The sequence below is a fragment of the Frieseomelitta varia genome, unplaced genomic scaffold (genome assembly GCF_011392965.1).
Source record: "Frieseomelitta varia isolate USP_RPSP 00005682 unplaced genomic scaffold, Fvar_1.2 scaffold_524, whole genome shotgun sequence".
Lineage (NCBI taxonomy): Eukaryota > Metazoa > Arthropoda > Insecta > Hymenoptera > Apidae > Frieseomelitta > Frieseomelitta varia.
In genome coordinates, this window is record NW_025110284.1 from 25,189 (window position 1) to 49,261 (window position 24,073).

The 24,073-nt window shown below is 39.2% G+C and overlaps 1 protein-coding gene across 2 annotated transcripts in view; it reads right to left on the minus strand.

The window, feature by feature from the left end:
- Positions 1–2,107: 2,107 nt before the first annotated feature.
- Positions 2,108–24,073, minus strand: part of LOC122533405 (putative transcription factor capicua) — a 58,518-nt gene continuing 36,552 nt past the window's right edge. The window contains exons 2-22 of one of the 2 annotated variants that reach the window (XM_043663056.1): positions 14,067–14,353; positions 13,437–13,829; positions 12,775–13,339; positions 11,424–11,687; positions 11,159–11,270; positions 10,869–11,075; positions 10,665–10,780; positions 9,690–10,555; positions 9,402–9,618; positions 9,005–9,085; positions 7,818–8,101; positions 7,287–7,697; positions 6,893–7,202; positions 6,490–6,803; positions 5,615–5,804; positions 5,229–5,420; positions 4,851–5,117; positions 4,469–4,667; positions 4,144–4,355; positions 3,574–4,053; positions 2,108–3,493 (exon numbers count right to left, since the gene is read on the minus strand). In XM_043663056.1, the coding sequence (XP_043518991.1) occupies positions 3,423–3,493; positions 3,574–4,053; positions 4,144–4,355; positions 4,469–4,667; positions 4,851–5,117; positions 5,229–5,420; positions 5,615–5,804; positions 6,490–6,803; positions 6,893–7,202; positions 7,287–7,697; positions 7,818–8,101; positions 9,005–9,085; positions 9,402–9,618; positions 9,690–10,555; positions 10,665–10,780; positions 10,869–11,075; positions 11,159–11,270; positions 11,424–11,687; positions 12,775–13,339; positions 13,437–13,829; positions 14,067–14,147 (5,832 nt within the window). In that variant the 5' untranslated portion in view covers positions 14,148–14,353 and the 3' untranslated portion in view covers positions 2,108–3,422. Of the gene's footprint in view, positions 3,494–3,573; positions 4,054–4,143; positions 4,356–4,468; positions 4,668–4,850; positions 5,118–5,228; positions 5,421–5,614; positions 5,844–6,489; positions 6,804–6,892; positions 7,203–7,286; positions 7,698–7,817; positions 8,102–9,004; positions 9,086–9,401; positions 9,619–9,689; positions 10,556–10,664; positions 10,781–10,868; positions 11,076–11,158; positions 11,271–11,423; positions 11,688–12,774; positions 13,340–13,436; positions 13,830–14,066; positions 14,354–24,073 lie in introns of both variants that reach the window. The other variant, XM_043663055.1, reaches the window with a different exon arrangement.

Genomic DNA, 24,073 nt, shown 5'->3' on the forward strand with positions numbered 1-24,073 from the left:
CAGGCTCTTGCACCACCTTCCTTCTGGCGTATCAGTTTCCGTTTCGTGCTTGCGGGAACCCGCGATAGGGAGAAAAATATATCGAATGGCGCAACGGATGGTCGAGCGAGTGCTTTTGGAGAAAATGGTATTTTTGGTCTTGAATACGAGTGGAAATTCGCGCGATCTTCAACTGCGTTGCGACGACATTTGTCGTCGAATTTACCGAAAGAAGTACGAGTAAACATTGTGTAACATTAGACAAAAGAGCTGTTTGATAGCTTCTTAAAAAAAAAAACTGAGAGTCGTTTTTAATAAGTCGTTATTAATTTCGATTATAATTAATAAGTTGTTATTATTTCAAGTCGTTATTAATGTAACAGATATTTTGTTGACAAAAAAGTGAAAAATTACAATTCTGTAGTCGAGACAGATAATGGAAATTAAAACTAACATTGAAGGTTAAAATCTCATAATCAAGATAAATGTGATTGGTAAATGAAATCCACGAATTTCGCGAGCAATTAAGAGAAACTATCTCTGTTTTACTAACATTCCTGTTAATTTTTATTCAACGCTTCATGTTCAAAGCAAACATCATTTTCTTCACTCGTACATTTCCTTTGAAAATAAAAGTTGCAAATCTGTGGCGAAGACGGATGTAACATTTTAACGGAAATTAAAAGTAACGTTGAAAGCCAGAATCTTGTCACGATGATCAAGACGAACGATCGACGACCAATAAACAAAATACGCGAATTTTAATTAAGAGAAACGTAGTTAATTCCATTTAACTAACATTTCCTATCATTTTTATTCAACGTACAACAACGTGTTTCGCGTGCAAAGCAAACACCAACTTCCTTCACTCGTACGTTACACGTTTCTCTAAAATAAAAATTGCCTCGAGTTAACTCTCAAGCAACAGTCATTCGAAGAGAAACCACGTCTTGAGTTAATCGCTCGAGTCGCAATTAAATTTAATCAACTGCGTCATTAACATTCGTGATTCTAGCCGAATCTCTTCGTCGTGAAAACTTCTCGAGAGTGTTTGCTACCGTTCGTCGTTTAGGTTACTGGAAGTTAGGCTGTCACCAACAATGCGCGATGTCGGATGACGCGAGTTCGCAGGTGATCGATGGCTTAATCGACGAAACGATCATCGATCATCTCGCGTCTCTTTCTCGCCGCTTCCTTCCTGCAAAATCCGCCGTCCACTTCTTCTTCTTCTTCTTCTTCTTCTTTTTTTCTTCGCGAACGACGTCGCTCGACTGGTATTCGGTGGCAGTACATCGACTGCTAGACGTATCTCAAGTAGCTTTCTCGAACGGTCTCAGATGTTTGTAATGATAATAAAGGAAAGTTTCGTCGAGGAAAGCTCGGCAATATTTCGACGGGAATTTTTGACGAGAGTAACGGCACGTCTTCAGAGACATCTTGTTAACAGAATATTTATGCAATAAACGTATTCTCTATTGCGTATGATATGTTTATTGAAAGTCGGGTGGAAAATTGTTTCAGTTTACTACATCTTGGATATTTTTCGTATATTTTCGTTCAAAGATCAGAAATTATTACTATAATGGCTAAATGCGTTTTACAATATTTAATTTATTATGTTCGTATTATTAGTCACTGACGACGAAAACTATTTAGCCATTGCTCAAAAAATTTAGCGTCTCCGAAGAGAATAATAACTTAAGAGATCTTCAATAGTGAATATTATTTCCTAAAATGAGGGAACTCGCAAAAGAATTCCGCGAAACGATACATTATATAAAAATGGCATGTCACAATTTTTGTTCAAAAAATATATCTATCTTCCAAATTTTTTGCCTCGTCCTTACCGATACTAAACGTATCTTTTAATTTGTCAAGATGAAATTACCTTTACCTGTTAAAGCCAAAAAAAAAAAAAAAAAAAAAAAAAAGAATAGAAAAAAAATAGAAAAAAAAAGTATAGAAGAAAAAAAAAAAGCACGACCTGCATAAAACCGCTTACATCTCTAACTTGGCCAAGAGAAAAAAGTAAAGAAAAAAGTATATAGATTTTAAAATGTTTATAAAACAAAATTGAATGCGTTGAAGTTGAGCAGAGTTCTAAAAACAGTAGATAAGTACTTTCGAGAATATTGTGAACATATTACATATTATCTATATCAAATGGTATCTAACAATTAATTTTTTTTTTTACTATTAAGGGATTTATTACGCATAGAATCCCTTCGCCGCACAATGGCACGATATTTACTTCCATTGCAATATGATCTATGAATCAGCGAAAAAATCCATTCGTCTAACAATTGTCATTGGAAATTGCCAGACACAGCATCATAGATATTTCAAATTTTTCAGATACCTCTTCCAGTAGTCATGCCGTAGTATTTACAAGTAAAATAAACATATCTGTTGACTGCGAAATTACATAAATTTTGTGCAATGTTTTATCGCAGTTCTTTCATCATCTATAGCTTTCTTTTTCATCTATATCATATATAAAGTATATAACTAAAGTATATAAACTCTGATTTCATTTTATAATGCTTCATTAATTCTAATACTCTCTGATTACAATTTTCTCTTCCTCTTTCTCTCAAGAAACACCCATACACGTCTTACACTCACGCCGAACTTCATTTTTCTATACTCACGCATACTCTCTCTTTCTTCCTACTTGGATCTCATAGTATTTTTTAACAATGTTTAACAATGGCTTAGGCCTCCCTTTATCCTTGCAAGGTGTTTCGATGTACAAATATCGATCGTGTACGTTTGGAGTTTTACAACTATGACTTGTAATTTTATAATGTAGTAAAATAATATCTTCGCTTCTATATTACCATTTCATAAATCATCTTTGGATTTAGAATGCAGAAGAGTATTGTCTTTCCTTCTGAGAGAAGAAAGCTCCTTTTTCGAATTACACATTTCGAAACAGTTATTTTACGTGATTATATTATTCCTTCCTTGTTTCATTATCAAACAAGACAATATGATTAAGCCTGCGGGTTGAGCTTTTATAATTCACTAGTGAGCGTTATCGTTGCTAAAATACAGTAAATTCTTTATCACGCGAACATTTCACAATTTTACATGTTATTATCCCAATGGAACACAGATACTCGAACACACTTAATGTTTAAGTCAACATTAGTAATCATGAGAAACATTCGATACAATATTTCTTCAATTTTATATACAATATGAAGATTTTTACTGATATGTGTACATCAACTCACCTTGATATGCCTGTCTAAATTACCTGCACCAGGTTACATCAGAGTTCAAATTGCACTAAAGCCTTGCAGCACTTTACAACTCGCTAAAACTTCGTACATCAACAATATTTTTCCAATAAAAACTTTCCTTTCTTTTCAATGAATAATGATGTACTCATGCTGTGGAGTAAGGGGATGCATAGTATCACAGTTGGCACGTGGGCGCTAGCTACCACTACTGCTTACGGGCAGTGTATGTGGAGCTCCCATCGACGTAGGAGGAGCAGTCAATGGTCCTATAAAGACAGAAATTTTGCAGAATACATCCTCTCTTACGATTGTCATGCTCAGAAATAAAAAAGTATCGAGTAATTACCAGTTACGTTAGGTGAGGGTTCAGAAACAGGTAGTGGACTCACTAGACTATTAGCACTCATAGGTGTCGAATTAGCTTTTAATTTTTGCCTGACCTCTCTAATCTTTAACTGCAAACTCGTTTTGTTAGGAAATATATCTGAATGTTTCGCTTGAAAGGTTGTAGTTGCTTGCGTTGAAGGAAAATAACCATGTTCTTGGAACAGTTGCATCACAAGATGTCGACGTTGCTCCAGCACTTTCCTATGGCCCCGTTCATTTTCGCTCCTGCCGAGTCCTACAGAGTTTCCAGCACCCCCTCCAGGTGTTTTCGGTGTCCTAGGAGAGCCAGCGTCGACATCTCCAATCAGATCCGTGTTGGTTCTGTATGCATCAACATTGAAATCTGGACCAAAGAACGTGTTTCCTGTCAACTTGACGCTGGAAGTTGATTTTGGAGTAGCAGATATTGACGTATCTGATTCGATGTCGTCCTCATTCACTGTTTCAACAAAAAAATATTTTTATTAAGGCGAACGCAAAAGTTTAAAGGGCAAGAATCATGCTTTTGCAATGTCATTAAAACAATTACTTGTGGGCCTATGAGGTGCTTGTGCAGATTTCTTTCGATAACTTTGCATTTGCATTGATGATTGTAAATTTGATGAATGCAAGCCAGACGTTACTACCGGGCCAGACGAACCCGGTGTATTAATGCTGATCGCGCTTGGACTTTGTATATCTTCTGGTTTAAATTCTGGCAGGGATGAGAATTTTTCTTGGAAATTTACTTGCTCGAGAACTCTGTAATTAATTATATTTTCCACATTTACTTACTTGTTGTAAATTTAAATAAGCGACGCACTTATAAAAAGATTCAAACAATGTTTAATTTACCATTAATCAATTCATCATACCTGTCCATTCCATCTTCGACATTCTTCTTGAAGAAAGAACCCTTTTTGGTAGATGGTGATGGGGAAGCGTGAGATTCTGAGAAATTCTGCTGCTGTTGTATTTGCTCTGTGGTTTGAGATATATTTGTTTGTGGACGATTGTCACTGTGTTGAGACACCAGAGGCCCATGGTCTCCTGCATTTGATGCGGGAGGCATTGCTACGAAAAACAGAAAAACCAAAATATAAATCTATTTTTTGGTACAAAAAATAGAAATGTATAAAAACTCTTCTCTTAGAAATTCTATTAAGAAATGAATTCTATTGTACTAACGATTATGTTTATGTTATTAAGTTAAACGCATTACTGTTACTATATAAATTGATAAATAAAATATTGTACCCATTGACTGTCTCCTTTGTAGCGGCGCCCGGCCAAGTTGTGCCGGAGTTGGAGCAAGCATAAAGGGACCCTTACTTGGACCTATATCATTAGGCTGTGTTTCATCCATGGAATATGATTTATTTGCAGAAATTTCATTGCTACCATGGTTACTGAGTGGTGTATGAGGAGTATGTGGAGTAGATGGCTGTTTATGTTTGTCATTTGTAGCAGGCAAAAGAATATTCACGGTATCTTTTCTTTCTTGATCAGATTTCACATTAGTTACTGAAAAGGAATCACAAAAACATTTACTAGCTGTTCCTATTCTAGATACATACATTGTCATGGAAAATGCTCTGTATTGGAAAATTGTGAAAGAAATTACTGATAACTTACCATAAAATTGGGCATGATTATTCTCATTTTTTTCGGGTTCTGCGAGACGTGTTACTGAATGACCAATTCCTCGATAAGTCGATGTAGTGGAAGTTGTCGAAACTGGGTATGGTTTGCTCACTATGACACTCTGCGTTTCCATCTTATTACCAGAAACTAAACCTTGTGAGGATATGTTCCGGTTGCCAGCATCTATAATTGACAATATGCATTTACTTTTTATCCTGTCTGCAATTCAATCAATTCTAATCGGGATGATGCTAACTTAGATGATACGTTGTAAAAATCGTCTTGCTTTATAATCTCTTTACATGGACACATATACTATGTATTATACATTAACATTGGGACGTTTTTGAAGTGATTATATTTTAACAAAAACTTACCAGAGATTGGTATATGGAATCCACAGTACATCCGGGGATGAGGTGATGTTGGACCAAGATACTGCGATCCCTGCTGCGGTTTGGAAACAGCCACCAAATCGTTATCGAGCAATGTTAGAGTGAACGATGGTTGATAAGGGACAGCTGAAGTAAGGGGACGAAGAATAGTGCCTAAGGACTGCAACGGCTGCTGTTGTTTAAACAGAGCCATCATAGGTTTCGATTCAATCTGTCAGTATCGTTAAACTTTTGTAGTTTAATCTTTGAGTTTATTCGCATGTGTTTACATGGGACTCTTTGAAAAAGGTCCAAGAGTCCCGCTGCTCCCGCAATTCAGGTTTTAATATTGGACAGAGAAAGAAGTGAGTGAGTGAGTGAGAGAAAGAGAGAGAGAGAGAGAGAGAGAGAGAGAGAAAGAGAGAGAAAAAAATAAAAAGAAAGAAAAAAAATAATAATACGGCAGCAAGGTAAGTAGGCACGTGCGAATAGCACTCGAATTATGCTTAAACATTATAGTAACTATTCATACCTTGTATTTCAGACAATTGTGGAAATAATCATTCTCATGATAATAAATAATTAATCGCTTGAAAGAAACATAATTATTGTAACTATTAGGGTTAAGCATTAAAACGAGCTCTTCAATTATCACTCGTACTTCACTCAAAGAACGAACATGAAATTTTTTTTCTTTTTTTAAGTTATTCACACATGCCTGAACGTAAAAGGAGTACTTTTACAAAGGATTTTAGGTGAACAAAATATTTTAGACGTTTTTAAATTTAGTTGTGTGTACAGGTTCATTTCGTCTGGACTATTTTAGGTATGTATGTTACTATTATACACTTTCAAACACTCACAGCTGGAATACTTACAGAATGTAATACCGGAGCAGCCGTAAATTTAGGTATATTCCTTCCGTTTTCATGAATGCTTGCTACCAAATTGCTCATGCTGTATTGGGTACTGTACTGCTGTTCATTCTTCACTGGTTCTGGTTTAACAACCTTTGGAGATATTGGCATGGTTATGAAAGCACCACCAGTAGGTTGGAAACCTGATACCCCAGTTGGATTGACAGGACTGTGATAAGGGTACGTGCTGGATAGAACCGAAACATTCCCTCCTTTGTCCATGGAAGCATGATGATACTTTGTTGTTGTTTCAATACCTGTTGAAGGTATTCGTGCTAGACAAACGGAGAAATTGACTTTACCATACTATACTACGTCGTAATTATGCATTACGGTTTTCACTTAAACAGATATTAAAGCGAACCTTTTATCGGTTTAGGCCTACACGTTACTTCTTGTTTGACATTTATCGTTTCCCTCTTTTGACCACTTACAGGCGAGAACCGTGATTGTGTATAACATTTCTTTTCAGCATCATCATCTTGTACGTCATTATCACTATCTGTCAATTTATCTTTGCATTTTAAATCTATTTCAGGTTGTGGATCTTCGCAGATCACCATTTGATCTTCGTCTGATACATTACCATCTTCATCCTGTTTTAAATCAGAGTCTGTATTTTCAACTGGCAGAGGCATTTCCATTATTCTATGAGTGTGCGATTGATTAATAACCTATAAATAAAAGAGATTACACTTAGACTATAAGTGAGTGTTACGTATGACAATTGAGACGTTCAAGTTTTGAATAAAATTTACTTCGATGGTGGGCGCTTCATTGTACACAGTAGTAACGGGAACAGTAATTTCGTCCGTAGCTCTAGGCGTTAATGGTACGTCGTCTGCCGGTGGTCCCATGTCTGTTTCCTCCCCAGTACTGTTCAATTTCCCTCGAGAGTCGCCACCTTTGAAACTTGTCGTCGAAGATTTCCGTCTATCTTTGCTACACCATTTCCAATCTGGATGCGCTTTAAAATGCGCTTCTTTCACCTCTGATGCAAGATCATGATATTTTTGTTTTTCCTCTGGGCCTAAGGCGTACCACCATTCTCCCAGTATCTTAGACACGGTACGATTATCTTGATTCGGGTGTCTTTGATGCACGACTGCACGATGTCGTTTGGAAAATATCATAAATGCATTCATCGGTCGACGTATTCTGTCTTTAGTCTGTGAAATTAAATGTCGACGAATTAAATTCTTACGCTTCTGAATGTTCACTACATTATATTGAAACAAATTTAGCCGTTATATTTGCCATCTGCTTGCTTTAAGTATACCATTACTCACTTTAAGTGGACTCTGAGGCTCTTTGGAATGCAATGCACTAAGGGACTGACTGCGTCTCTTGTTAGCATTCGCCTCAATTTCTGCAGGGGTAGTCGGCTCTGTTTCGAAAACGTCGTCATCTTCTTCCTCAGCGGGAGTTATAGGATCTGGACCAGGTCCGGATCCATCTTCACCAGGTGTGCTCATGCTAATTGGAATCGGAGGCGCACTCAAAGGAGGGCTCAACGCAGATGGTGGAGGACTCACTTCTGATTGATCTAGTACTGTTGTTTGCCAAGGAAAAGCTGCAATGAAATTGTCGTATTAGATTACAATCACTTTGGTTAATAACGGCGTGAAATGAAAATACGCGTTGGTGTAAAATAAACTGTACTGTATAAATGAAATCACCGATGTAATTAACATTACCATAAAGTATAAATATAAATTCCAAATGACAGCTTAAAAGATTATCATACTTTGAATTCCTTTAATATTTCAAGACATAATTTTAACATAATTCTCCTTTTGTACCAATCAGATATGCAATGAAATCCAATGAGCAAAAATTACTAGTCACCCTTCCCCAACATTAAAGTAACATTGAACATGAAATATTATGTACGATTTGTATTCTAATTAAAGAAGAATGAGATATATTATGTAATTATATTGTTCAAACATGACCAAAAAAATAATCAATTGCATTCGCTGTAAAATATACAATGATACATTTTGTATGTTTCATAAGCATTCCTTTAAAACTGAATAACTGTGAGAAACTATAAAACTATCGAGATATGAGTTATAAATTTACTTTATTTTATTCACAATGATATCATAACAATTAAGTCCTAATGTATTTCGATAAATATACATATATACATATGTAAATAAGGATGTACAAAAAATACAAGTTAAATTATGTCATCAATAATGTTATTATCTATAGATTTTTATGCTACAAGTATTAATACAAATTATTAGTAATTTATTTCAGTTGTTCACAAGCAAAATAAAATAATATTAATCTTTTTTCCAATAATCTTACGACTATGCAAGAATATCCTTCCAACATAAAATTTTTGAAATAATTGTCAAGCAAAGCTTACATTTTTCACTTATGTAATCATATGTACCATTGACAACATACTTTACAACAAATGTGAAAATAGTCATACATTTTGTTTGGCAGTTAAAACTCAAACCTTTTTTCCAGTTGCGCACTGCATTGTTCAGTAATGATGGGGGATGGGGCTGGTATGCAGGAGGAACATCATGGCTGCCATCTGTGAAAGCCTTACCGTTTAGTCAAATTCACTAATATTGCGATATTAATGCAGAATGGTGAAATGAAACATAATTGAAATGTAAATGTGAGCATGCCATAAAATAAATTCATAGACAATTGTCTGACATTTTATCCTATATCAGATTTTCGTGGTAATTGCACAATGAAATTATACTTGATCAAATTAAAAAGTACAAATTAAAAGCAAATCTTTAACGTAATCGCTGCTATTGAGAACGGAAGATAAACATTTAACAAGATAATAGATAAAGGAGGACTTTAGGACAGATAAGGGAGAATGTCGATAAACTTACACAGAACTCCGTTATTTTTGGAATTCTCTTCCCTAGACGACTGTGTTTTAGGAATTTGTACCAAATGCGCGGGTTGTACAATCACGTGCTGGAAGACACTTGTTGGAGTAGGCGGATTCGAAGCTTCAGTAGTGGTCGTCATTACAACGCTCGTAGGTGGTGGTTGTGTTCTCTGCATATCCATATGAGAGGATGCGTGTGTTGCTACTTTGCTTGCCTAACAATCATATTTCGATGCCACGATGAAAAAAGCATTACTAGTGAAATTACAATGGTAAAGCTACTCACTTGAAAAACGGACAATTTGTCAACATGGACGGACGAAACAGCAGGCGATTGTGGAGGTTGACATTGCGTTTGATGTAACGTCGCTGGAAGTTGAGCTAAGTGGTTCATTAACGCTGGCCTATATTTGTCATCTTGATTATTCATGTGACCTGCTGCGGATACATCCATACTATTTTTTATCACAAGATACTTTTTTTCATGTTGATGTTGCATCACGTAAATTGGCTGATTCTGCGTTTGCGGTTGAGCATAATCAACTGGTTGTTCCAAAGGCTTATGCAAAAGGGTCAAGTTTTGTGGTGCTGGAGCGGAAAGTGACATATGAGGCGAATGAGAAGGTTTCAGTATTTGTTGATTTTGTTCTGATATCTCAGAGTGGCTGGAAAAGCCATTATTTGTTGTGAGAGCATGCTGAAGAATGATGCCTTGCTGTTGTTGAGCTATAGTCGTCACAACTGATGGATGTCGCGGCGGTGGGCTTTGTTCTGACCATGACGAGGTTAAGTTAGATCCGGGTATTCCACGGCTCACGGGAGAGATTCTTATTACGCTTGTTCCTATACTAGCAGGGACTGGGGCAGTTGGAGCTGGTCGATTCGATTTAATCATTCGACTAGGTTCAGGCTTTATCACCTGCTGCTGGTACTGAGTAAGAAAAGTGGATTGAGTAGGTGAATGTTTCCATTTCGCACCAGGCGAAATTAGCGGAGTTGCATGATGAGCAGGACTCGAAATAGGCATAAACACATTGTTTTGATTCAGTCCCAATGGTGGTACTGGAGATTGATTGATACACGGGGATATCGAAGATTGTCCAGTTGGCGAGGAAAAGGCTGGCGTAGCTGATCTAGAACTTCCCAAGGAAACTGTAAAAAAAAAAAAAAGAAAAAAAAACATTACACCTGAATTACGTACGGCTAAGTTCTAAAATTCGAATGTCTCCGTAAGAAAAATGTAAAAGTTTGGGAAAGTTACCGAGCATGTTGGCAGCTTCAGTTTCGTCTTGATCAAATCGACCAGCAATTCTCCTATCTCCGTAATTTGGAGATGTGTCGGAATCTCTAGACGTTTCCTCACCATCCATCTTACCGCTAGAAATATTCTTGTTTAACGCATACACGTAATATTATTATAATACACGCGACAATGATTGCGGATTATTAGTTGGTTTCTTCTTACCCAGAGAAAGTGTTGGTCGGACCTCTGAGGCAAGATCCTTTCAAATTAAGATGACGAGAACAGTATCCCCTTCGTTGGCTTTCTTTGGAACATCCTTCTTTACTACAGAGTCTGCGCCATTGTTTACCGTTGAACTTCTTCCTAACTCCACTTGGTGTAGCCACAACATCACCTTTTTTATATCTATGTGGCGTTGCCGCCTGAGATCTGTTCAACGATCGATCGTTACGTTCTCAAATATTACATTTCATTTGAAACGCGATGGGATATTATCTCATAATCGTCATTACCTGGGCGTGGCTGCTTGAGAACGAGGAGTTATACTGCGTTGCTCAACTAGACTGCTGGTACTTCCCCGACTTTGCATGCTGCTTCTTTTACTGCTGCCTGACAATTTTGCATCTGTCAGTTGAATATTTACGTTACTATTGGTTTTACTTTAATGTGTCGCGCTCGATAATCACAACCGTAATAATAATGTATACGAAATTCTTTAAAAATTCGTTATCAAGGAAAGGAGCACATTCGATGAACACGTGATGAATTTGATCTTACCTGCATCCGAAGGGAATGTAATATCTTCCCTGTCCAAGTCATCCTCGCTTTCTAAATCATCGTACGGCCGACTTCCGTTACTCAATGCCGCAGTAGCAGAATGCGCGGAAGTGCCTAAAGTCATTAGGGGGCTGGTACCAGTTGTTCTGTAATAACCACCTGTGTCGTTATGAGTCGATATATGAGATGTATGGTGAGAAGTGTGATGGAGTTGCAAAATTGGCACTGCTGTCGGAGGTTCTGAAGAATTTCGATAGCCATGTTCTGCGCAAGCAAGAATAAGGCAACACGTTGAAATTGAAAACGGAAGTAAGATCCCCCTAAGTTGAAGGGTGTGGTTAAATGAAAGAGAAAAAAAAAAAAAAAAAAAACAAGGAGAACAAACAAAAAAAAAAGACGAAGAACGTGGAGACGCGAGAGAGAGAGAGACGAACGACAGCCACGCGAAGCTCATTTTACATATCTGCGAAACTTTCTCCAAGCACTGCCTAATCGTGCACAAAAATGAATCGGGGTAAGCTGGTGCCTCGGTCTGAAAAGAAAAAAAAATAAATAAATAAATAAATAACAATCGCGAGTTATTACAAGCACGGAGCGACTCAAAGTTAATTTTACAACGGCACTAGTCCGACGCTCAGCGACAAGGGAACTTCTTCTATTTCTATTTCTTCTTCTTCTTCTTCTTCCGACTAGTCGGGTCCGCGTATCCTTTCTAACTCTCTCTCTTTGTTCGTTTGTCGCCATCCGGACAACGCTTTTCAACGAACGCACTTTGTATTTCGCGGTGTAGGGACCCAATGCGGGTACGTGCATCGTCTGCGTACATCGAAAAAGGCGAAAAGGGAAACGTTGCTCGCGACCGTGTTGCGGGAATATTCCGGTTGCATGCGCGTAACTCGCCTGTCCATCATTTCTCTCTCCCCTGTCCGACATCCATTGCCTTCTATCTTTCCCAGAGAGTACACATTTCGCGTAGCAAGTGTGATTCTAGTCGAGGAAAGAAAACGGTAAAGTTGGCACACACATCTTCGAAATGTTTCATCAGAAGGAGAAATGTTTCAACATGAATTAATTTGAATTTTCATCTCGTCCGACTTGAACGTCCATTGTCGTCTATTCTTCTCAGACTAGAATGTTAGAGCACGCATTTATCTACGACGGCATTCAAAATGATTCTAGTCGAAGGACACACTAGCATTATCGATACATCTTCAACGTTTCATCGTTCGAATTTTCTCGAGATTCTAGACGTGTTTTTCCTTGATTTTTTTCTTTTTTTTTTTTTTTTGATAATTACTCNAAAAAAAAAAAAAAAAAAAAAGAAACAGAAAAAGATATTCGCATGCCGTACCAATAGCTTCGACCCTCGAGGAATCACAGTCTTCCAATCCTTCCTCTAGTTCGTCCCACCACGGGGGCTGCACCAACCGTATATCCGCGCGTTTCACGACGTAACTATCGCTCTGCTCGTCTTCCCTTGGTATTTTAACAACAAAACGGTTAGGCTTGGTTAAAATTTTGCACACTGTCCCTTTAACAAACACTTTAGCAGCGTTGATATGATTGTTCGACGTTGGACACCTAATACAAACTTTCGCGTCTAGAGTCACTTGGCCAACCGAGGGGCTGGCATCACTTATCACGTCGTATCTGCCCGCGCCCAAAACGTCAGTGTAACGCATTAGTTTTTTCTCGCCGTCGAACTCTATGTAAATCTCCCCTTGAACAACATTGCGAATAACACCTGAATAATAATATGAATCCCTTAATGCTAACACTCTGTGGTCGCGCCACTCGCTGAGATCAATAGCAACAGTAGCAGGCCGAGGACGAGACCGTAAAGGCTCCTCTCGAACAGAATAATCCACTGCTGTACTTTGAGGTGGTAAAACTACCACCGAATGCGCCGAGGATACCTGGACAACAAACAAAGCATTTGTCACTCGTCGTCATTGACACCATCATTCACGTATGACCTTCGATTACTGAGACTCACAAGTGCTCAGTACTTACTTGATAACAATCTTGGGAGTCCTGCTGTTGCGGAGATTGCCGAGTCGCTAACGTTGACTGCTGAACCAAGCCTGAATGACCAAGTGGCATGTTCGGTGCCCGTACGGTGTTCACTATGTTATTTATGGTTCTCGTTACGTTGCTAGTTTTATCCATCTCCTCGAGCTCCGATGGATCAAACTTTCGCTTCTTTGGAAGTTTCTTAGCGCTGATCGTTGGATCCGATGGATCCCGCTGGGGAGGCGCCGGCGGCGGGGGTGGTTGTTCCGCAATAGATTTTTCCTCGATCGAACTGCCGCCACCACCCCCGCCTGTTCCATATTGTCCGCCTCCGAGGGGATCTCGTTTCTCGTGCATCTCAGAATGAGCAGTCAGCATTTTGGCCACCTCACGCTGCTCTGCGGATCAACGTTAACATTGAATTGACGAAGCTGCGCCTCAACGTGAATTTATGAATCGGCAACCGTTCCTCTGCGTGTATACGTGTTACACGTTAGAACGTGAAAGAAACATTAAAAAAACGTCAAAAGTCAGTAATGTTCTTACGTACGTACGTTATATACGTACATGCGTACGTACATAAGGCGTGAATAAGTAAGTAAGTACATACGCAGCTGAGTATATACTCACAGTCGGTACAGTCGAGAGGAGGCTGTGTGCTGAAATGTGGCGAGTTGAAGCTGGGAGGGTGATGACACCGGCTGGGTGCATACCTCAGCACCCGGCTGTCGGGGACAGGATGCGTCGAGTCTGGGCTCTCTCGTCTTTGTCTATCTTGCGACGGGGTTGCTGTTCCCTCTCCCAACTCCAATTCTTCTTCCCAGCCCCAACTGCCGAGCATCCTCCTCCGAAAATTCTCCTCTTAGGCGAACACTTTTCTCTTCTTTCTTAATTGTCTTCTACCTCTAGTCAATGTCCTGCACAATAGAGAGAACCTCGTTGAAAACGGTCACTACAGAATTCTGCGAACGCTCGGCTCTCTCGCTCGACACAGCCGGTCCCTCCCCCCCCCCTCCCCCCGGCTTTTCGGTTCGAAGTTTCGGGCTACCACCATCGATAATCTTATTTGTTTCGCGACTGTGTCTCCTCGAACTAAGGAAATTTTTTTTTTCGCTTTACAATTTCGCTTTACCCTCGCATCCCTCTTTACTTTCTCGTCGCAGACTTCGTTCTACTTTACACTTTGTACTCAACACTTTTACGTCACACGTACGTACATATATTGACTTTGGTTTGACAAAAATATAAAATATAAATTAAAATATTCCACGTCATTTAAATCGTTATCATTTAAATGACAATTGAAATAAATAAATTTATGCTTTAAACTGCGCCCCTGTCTAAACAGAGATCAATATTAAATTTTTAGGCACTTGTAAAAAAAACGAAAATCTAAAATCGGTCATATTGTCTATTAAAATAATATCAACTGCACACAGCTGTTTGTAAAACTTTTGCAATGACAGTTTTAACAAATGATACATATTTCTTGTTACACATTCATGGACGTTTCATACACTCGACTGTGGTCTAATTAACAAAAAAATATTAATATAAAATATTAATAACAAATGAAAATATCTATTAACGTTAGAACCACGGTATCGAAATATTTTACGTACAAATCATCACATAATTTAAGTTTCAAAACTTGAGTCACGCGTACGTATCAAAATAAATTAATATTAATTTTTGACAACAATACCCGTATCTGTCAATCACTCGTAAAAAAACGAAAGTCTGAAATCAGTCATACTGACGGGTTCGATCGTTACAGCGTTGACACAATAGAATTGTACAGTTACTTGCAAAACCTTTATGACAGTTTTATATTACACATATAATATAATAATTATTTACATACATAACAATTAATTATTCGACGACTACTTACTCATTTTGAAGGAATTGCGCGATCGAACCCAACAAAACAACGTAAAAAATGAAAGAATCCCTTACCATCAATCTCTCAAGAGTCACGCGTACCGAGAGGATTAAGATTCAGAGGGTGTTAACCGCTCAACCGTTTCTCTAAACGGATGATATAGAATTTCAAGTGCGTGCCGATTGTCATTCGCGGCTGGAAGCCAGTTCTTCGTCCTCCGAGTCGCTGCGATCGCGCACCCGATTCATCATCCGCCGTCGCGAGAAGAAAGAAATCGCGACCAGCTCGCTACGGGAACCGAGAGGAAGAAAACTTGGCTATTCCGAGTATTCGACGCACCAAACAAGGACGCGTTCGATTTGTGTACGCTTGTTATAATCAGATTTTACGCATGCCGTTACAAAACGATCGGCAACGGTTGTGAAACAGCGATTGTTGATCGCGTTCTTCCAAACATTTCTTTCAAAACTTGAGTCACGCGTACGTGTGCGAATGGAAAATTAAATTAGTCGAAAAGGGCGTCGCTAATTGCGAAAGTTACTAGAGGACTAAATTTAGAACAACAACGAGCGAGTGGAATTTGGCGATAAAGTGCCAAACATCGCGGGGAAAATATAACGTAATAGAGAAACAAAAGGGGAGAGAGAAAGAGAACGTGAGAGATTTAAAAAAAAAAAAAAAAAAGGAGGAAACGTTAAGTATCGAATTTGTGTTTGATGTTTTTTTATCGATGTTGCGAAAGAAACTCTTGTGCATAAATAACGTACGAAATTGAGAATGTTTACGCTTTTATGTGTGAGCATCCGCGAAAAAAAAGTGTAGATATGTGATCGATCGTAAGCGGACGAAGCGGCGAGTTTCTCGTTGTATATCGACGAACGTGCTGAAAACGGGAAACTTATTATTTCCAAGACTTCAGCTCGAATCAGTTTTCTCTCTTTTGAGAGAGCGAATAATCGGCGACGTTATCAAAAAAAAAAAAGCGGACTGTTTCAAGATTTCTTTCGAGCCTATGCTAGGTAAAAGTAAACTCGACGATTCAACCGAATGAATTAATTCGGAATTAACGTATCGACGATCGAACGCACAATACGCGAGATAATGCAACGAACAACGTTTAAGGCAAGCTGGCGTTTAACAGACAAACTGCGGCGAAGGTGGACTAATTTCAATTGCCGACCATTTGTGCGCGGAGGACTCATTAACACAAAGGTGTACGTAAAATACGTAGAAAAGTTTTTTGAAGGATGCTTTTTGAATATCCACGGGGAAAGTCTCGGAGGTTCAGCGACTTGGAGATCCGCGTACAAGTAGAAGGGTCAGACTAGCTCGCACTCTGAACACTGTACTTGTTGTACTCGCAATTTTTCACTCGGCACTCGGCACCACGCACTTGAGAACGATTGAATGGTCGACAGGTTGGAATAAATAAAGTCGCAATGGCGAGCAGCGGGTTCCCGACAGTTTGGTGTGTCCGATGTCGGCTCGACCTTCAGAGCTGACAGGAATCGCGTCAAAAAACACAGCGCGGTAGAAATGTATACACAAGTAGCGACGATTCACGTGCGCGAACGGCAATAAGAGGGGGGAGAGGAGGTGGAGAGAGAGAGATTGGCACGCGTGACAACTTATTCGAGCAGATACATCGCGTCTCTCTTTCTCAAACCAGGAAAGAAGGAGGAAAAACAGTTTTGCTGCAGTTTGACGGCCGGCTGCTGTGTCACTCACAGTGGCAGTAGTACCCGAGACACGAAGGATCCAGGGGCGACTAACGAAAGCTAACAGTCAACAGGCACTTGCGTCGCTGCTGCGTGCCAGTGCCGTGCCGCCGCCACTGTCGCAGCCGCTACGACGTTACGGGACAAGTGGGAGTGCGCGTACACAAGCTGTTAAATACAAACTGACGAGGAGAAGCACGCGCGCGGCAAAGATCGGAGACCCAATCGCGAAAAGAACGAGATGAACGAACGAGAGTTTCGAGGTGGCGAGGTAAGAGACACAAGAGCGTGCAACGCATACGATACATTACGGTACGGTAGTCTCTCGGTTACGTCTTGGATTTTTTTTACGTAGAAAAAAGGGAAAATGACAGAGACGGAACGTGAAAAGAAAAGAAAAAATGAAACAGACGGGACACGCTGGTGGTTGCCTGTGCTTGCCTACCTGCCTACCTGCCTACCTGCCTATCTGGTGAGATGTGAAGAAAATGTTACACGCGACGCTCTTATCTCGCGTTTGAACGAACGAGGTGGTAAACGCAGGAAAAACTAAAGGGGAAGAGAGATAAGGAAGAGAGCGACGTTACCTTCGACATTGAAAACTTTGAACGACACCGAGTTTGGCCCCCGTCCTGACTTCTCGGTAGAAAAACAACGCGATCGACGCGTGATGAAAGAAGCGAAGGAAACGTACTTACTTGCTAAACTCGCTACATTCCCCAGCACGAGGTTGTGTACCTTGCCTATTTCGATACTCGTCGATCGATCGGTCAAGTCTTTTTCTTATCACGCTCTCTTGCTTCCTCTTTCTCTTTCTCTCTCTCTGTCTCTTTCTCTTCCTCTCTTAGCGACGCTTTTTTTTCCCTTTTACTCTATTCCTTTGGTCTCTGTCTTTCTCTCTCAAGAGCATCGACGCTGTGAAGGCGCGTTTACAGGTAAGTACGCGAGGGTGGTCGAATGTCTACATGTGTACCGGGACGAAATTTAAAACCTGTTACGCGACGCTGCTCAGAGGATAATACCTGTGTCCGAGCTAAACTTGCCTTCGTTCCCAAGATTCCAAATTCCCATCGTCTGTTTCCGTTTTTACGAGAGGAGAATCATTCTTTCCCGCTCGAACGTCTATTTTGCTTAAACGTTCATTTCGCAAAGTTTCGATCGAAAATTATCCCTTCGTTTTTCTACATTTTCCAATAGAATTAGAGAACGTAACATAGGGTATAATACAGGGTAGAAAAATCGAAAAGAAAGAATTTTAGTATTAGATAAAAGAATAAATTTCGAATTTTTTTTAGTATTTAAGAAAAGAACAATTAACATCCTACATTCAAGAATAAGTAAAAAATGTAGAGTAAAATTTTTTCTCATTAATTTTTCGTTGTCATACGCTAGACAAATTTTCAAACTTGATTTGATTTGATTCTCGAAAAAATTTCATTCCTTCTTCTCGGGCTTGTATATTTAAATGTAGTAAATCGCACTTTGTATATAGGTATGTACATTATTCTAATCGCAATCAGAAATTTCATTCTCGTTGAAACGAGAATCTTTTAGATACAAATTTTTACGCATTATTATCCGAGATCTTTCTGGAGACGGATAGATATTTACAGAGAAGTACTGGTATGAAATCCGACTGGTACGAAAACTTCAGAAAAACGTTCGCGTTACGCAAAGGGAACAAAAAAATCTGCTAAATGACTAATAATCATTTGTATAATAGCGTTACAGGCAGACAGATCGGCGAATTTGCGACACTGATACACGAGCGTATCGTCAAGATTAACTTGCTACCATCAAGGCAGAAATGAGTCATCGCGCGTGAGTAATATGATAAAAGTAGGTTTCTAATTGTTGTAGTCATACTATTGTAAAATGTACTATAGGCGCACACACGCAGAGCGTAGCGCACAAACAAAGGAAAATAATCCCAACCGGTTGCGTATCCCGACGCTTCGTCCACGCTCTGATCAAGTTAAATAAACTAATAAATAATTCATAAATACAAAAAATTTACATAATCGACATCAATGAGGAGCGGACAACACGAATATCAATGAGAAACGTGTTTAATAGGTACTTTTTCTAATACGCATTTAATAGCTTAATTTTCTAATACGCATATATTATAGAATCACCGGCGAAATCACCAAAGAAATAGAAACGGCAGAAAAAGAAAGGAGAAAAAGAGAAACAAATAGCGGCTGGTGGAAAGTGAAGTCTAGTGAAGAACTTTGAGACATCTGGTATACTTGTTTACGTCGATATATCAGCAACGTGTCGCGTTACTAGTCATTCGATATTGTCTCAAAACAGGAGACTTGTTTAGCAAAGACAACACCCCCCCTGAGGGGTGAATGCACGCACCCTCAATAACGATCGAAAAAAAGCCCACCGAAAATACCGTTCTAATTGAATTAACGTAGGGTACACTACCCAAAGCCATGTGTGCCTGCAACGCACCACCTATTTAGGGAATTACATTTCCAAAAGCAATTCAATTAACGATGAAAACTACGATGATACCCTCTGTACTCTCTGTACTCTCTGCTGCCGTTATTTGCATTGCATCGTGAAAATTTTCGTTACTTTCGTTCGTGTAACGTCGAACCATTTGCCAATAAAGAGGAGGAAACGAAACAATTCGCGAGACAAAGAAGAACGACGTAAAAAAAGTCGTTACGAAAATCTCAGAAGCGAAAAATGTTCAATTTAGCACTCCGAATAACTCGTTAAACAATTCGATACAGTCATTCTCGTACATGTCTTATTAATCACCTCTTTCGCTTGAATGACGTGCCACGCACGTCGACAATTTTTTGTCACAAAATTGTAATATTTCCTCGGTTTTAAATATATTCAAGTGAAACTAAATAAGCAAAACAAATAATAAATTTATTACTTGTCAATAATTTCTATCCAGTGATGTCATACCGACGAGTTTCAAAAAGATGGCGACGAATTATTGTATACGGTTTGGTCACTCGTTATGGTCCGCAATCAGTCGTCAGCGCAAGTGGTTAACCTCTTTATCGTAGAGAATTCTTTGTTCCAAAATTGTAATATTTTCTCGGTTTTAAGTATATTTAAGTAAAACGAAATAAGCAAAACAAATAATAAGTTTATTACTTTTCAATAATTTCTATCCAGTGACGTTATACCGACGAGTTTCAAAAAGATGGTGACGAATTATTGTATACGGTTTGGTCACTCGTTATGGTCCGCAATCCGCAAGTGGTTAATGAGTCTCATTCTAATAAAAAAAAGGAAAAAGACAAAGGTAGATAGATTGAAAGAGAAATAGGATAAATTAAATTACAATCGGCGTGCACGCGATACAATGGATGAAACCAGTCTAAGTAAATAAGCAGGTATACGTAGGTATTTCTCTGAAACGGCAGGTAGATGTTCCGCAAGATTGTGGAAATTCGAAAACTAGAGTGCGCGCAAGTGTACTAGGGTTGCAACACGCCGCGTACTCGGGCACACGTGGATTCAAACGCAAGTTGTACACGAATGTCTACGCTTGCGTATTATGCAAAAGGCAGTTTGCGCAACGTCTTTATTAGCGGGCCGCTTTCCCACTGTGCAATAATCGTAGCCTAGCGAAAAGGAAAGAGGGGAAAAAAAATCGTTTCCAACTTGAATTTATCGCGATCATAACGTTATACACAGCCAACCAGTGAGGTTAATCAATTTCTACTCAAACGCTCGCTCGTTCGCACCGTCAGCTTTCTATTTCTATTCGGTGTTTCGCGCGTCCAGCTTGTTCCTCCCAACAGAAGAGACAAACGCTTCGATACGTACTGAAAATTGGCTCATTCGCGATCAAGTCGAGCAATTTGCAACGACGAACCACAAGAAACGTGTAAAGTTTATGCCTATGTATTGTATATCGTATATCCAATGTTTAATCTACGATTCGCGTTAACAGTAGAAAGAAAGACGACGGTAACGTTGAAACGCGCAGGTACTATCCGTGGAAAATGTCAAGCCTGCAACCGATACTTTTCTCAATGTCTGTTCCGGAAACGGCGTGCCGATATACAGGTGCTATTCAAGTTCAAGTACGGTATACCATAGTCCCGTCCCCGAGCGTATTATATCCCCGGTATTAGTTTCCTGACTTTAAAGCGGAGTCGGGTGAGCGAGCGAGAGAGAAGGAGAGACGAGGGTTCGAAAGCCGGCGGCCCGAGTATCGGCTACACGAATTACGCGTGAAAAAGAAAATAGCAATGATGCCTCGGCCCCGTCGCCGTCGTAGGAGTGTACCATCCGCCGATCCACCGTTCGCTCGCAAGGCCCTCGAGGAGCTTTCCTTTTAACGGGCCTTAACAACTTGTAACCGATACCTGCGCGCCCCTGTCTCCTTCTCTTTCTCCCTCTCGTTCCTCTCCTATTTCTTTTTCCCTCCATTTCGTCTCGTTTCGTTTCGTCTCGTCTCGTCTCGTCTCGTCTCTTTTTTTTCTTTTTCCTTTTTTCTTTTCAGTATGGTGAATGGTCTGAATGAAAGGAGACAAATCGCCGCGCGAATATTGTATACGTGGCCTGTCGGTCCGATCCACGAGGCATGAGGCACCTCGCCACAATGGAACGCAAGATCAGAGGGGTTGGGGTGCTGCGTTCTCGGGTTAGTTCGGGCATAAATCAGACACACGATGGTACTACTAACGCCGTGACAGGTAGAAAGGACGGAGATTCTCTCCGACAATTGTCCGTCTATTCGTTTTCTACGCTATTGTTGCGCATCCCCCCTCTGTTCCTCTTTCTCTCTGTCTTTCAAAACACCTGCCTTTTCAGGTGATATCGCCACCATTCTTTCACTAATTGCAATTGTGTGTACACTCGCACTTTAAGCTTGCCACACTGACCTTGAGAGTACGCGATAAAAGTGCCGTTCGAAAGATGCAGTAATATCTTTCTTGACACACGAGTCAATGGAACGATTAATATATAATGGGCATGTTTCCGAAGCTTCGCCGGACTGCAGCGAACATCTTTCCATATTGAATATGTACTCGTACACGTATGTATCTGACAAGTAGTTTTACAATGTTTCTGCTCGTTCGACGAAACAGTATTTTGTTAAAATTTTATTCGTGTTACCCTTTTATCCAATAGTACCCAATGGTCCTCAATCTTTTTTCGGTGGGGCCACCTAAGTATCTCTAAATATCTCTAAAATCCTGATAACGCCCCCCTGTGACACAAAATGTAATTAATTCTTATTATTCAAAATGCGAATTTTTGACGTGGAGGGAGCCTAAAAGGCCATTAACTTGTAAAAGAAATTAGAAAGTTAAATTTTCATTTAAGGAGATGCAAGAAATTCTCGTTAAATCAATAGCTCATTCTCGATTGCTCCCCTGTGGAGCGTGGGTCCCACGTTGGGAACCACGGACCTAACCTAAAACTTTCTTCCTTCGTTTTCCCTTTGTTATTTGTGTTTTGACGATCACGCGACAAGATTTTGAAGAGACAGTTGTTTTTTAAAATCGTCGTCTGCACGACGTGCCTTGAGAAAGCTGTCTTTGTTGACTGATGGAAATCGATATTGTAGTTAACGAACGACATCTAGTTACGGGTGACATCAATTACTAAATTTAACCCTTTATCGAGAAGCTGACGTTCAAGCACATCGTAAAAATTTTACGAAACCTTGATCACATATGACATAAAACCGAGCGACTTATGTCCAGTGATTTGTCATATAATCATAACGTAAATGACAGTCATAGATTGTTTTCTACATCGATACTTGTTATATGAATGCCCAACATAAAAGGATAAAGAACATTATTCCCCATTTATCGAACGAACGAGTAAATATGTACCTAAGTACATATCTACCTATGCTTTATATAAATTATTTGACAAAACCCCTATTTATCTCATTTTTTATTTTGTGAAATTTCAAAGCCGACTCGTCGTTACGAACTTTGAATAACTACGATTGTTCAACTTTGTTGAAGGAACGAACCGGAGCCGGCTAATAAGTTAAAATATGATCGCGTAAAGAACACTAAATCGCTAAGAACGGGTTAATCCCAGCTAATCATTTCATTGTTGTTTAAAAGAATAAATGAAGATCCAACTATGTAGAGGTATGGCATACTTGTGTACACACACACACTCATACACACGCCAATATCGTAAGCCATGTATATATAACATGTAGGAAGTGTGGTAAGTTGCAAGCGTCGAGAAAATTCCTTTCTTTTCCTCCTGATAAACGTACAAAGAAATTCCGTTTCAGGCGTCAAAAATAATCATATTTGTTCTACGCGACAGATTTATAGGTAACTTGTGATACCTGTATCCCTATGTTATGTTAGTTGTGATGATTAATCGTGTTAAATTTTTTTTCAATCTGCGTTACATTCGTTTCTAAAAATTTGATAAACAGCGAATCGTAGAACGATTCGGTCACCTTTTATGTTTCAGGTATTTACGAAGAAATACATTTATTAGTAGAAACGACAACGAGCATGCTTTCTGGAAACTGGAGCCTACACTGCGACATCCGGTCCATTTTAAAGATAATGATATCGTTGAAATATATACGGCTGCTTGAAAAATGCGAATCGATTGCAGTCAAGCTTGATGCCTCAATGGATTATATTATAGTAACAATTCAACTAATATCGGTAGCATGTAAGTAATTTTACAAATCGTACGTAAGATACAAGTATAAAATTTTAAATTGTTTGTGCAGAACAAGTCTACAACCTGCGGCTGGCTATTATCAAGTTCTGAAATTTAAAAAAATCTGGTGCAAAATACGTCATTTCGATGATTATTTACAAACAGGTACATCCCACTGATTTCAATGATTTTGAAATGTATAAACTTTTCCCTACACATGTAACGTATAGTCGTCGTTTGGTTTTAATTTTCGAGGTTAGGTTACGTTTTATAATAATTTTTAATTGCAACTCTTCTAAACTACGAGAGCAACGAAAATCATACAATGCTATTCCTCACTTACGCACGTACGTGCGTTTTATTAAACTCTCTGTTAATGCCGTGTAACG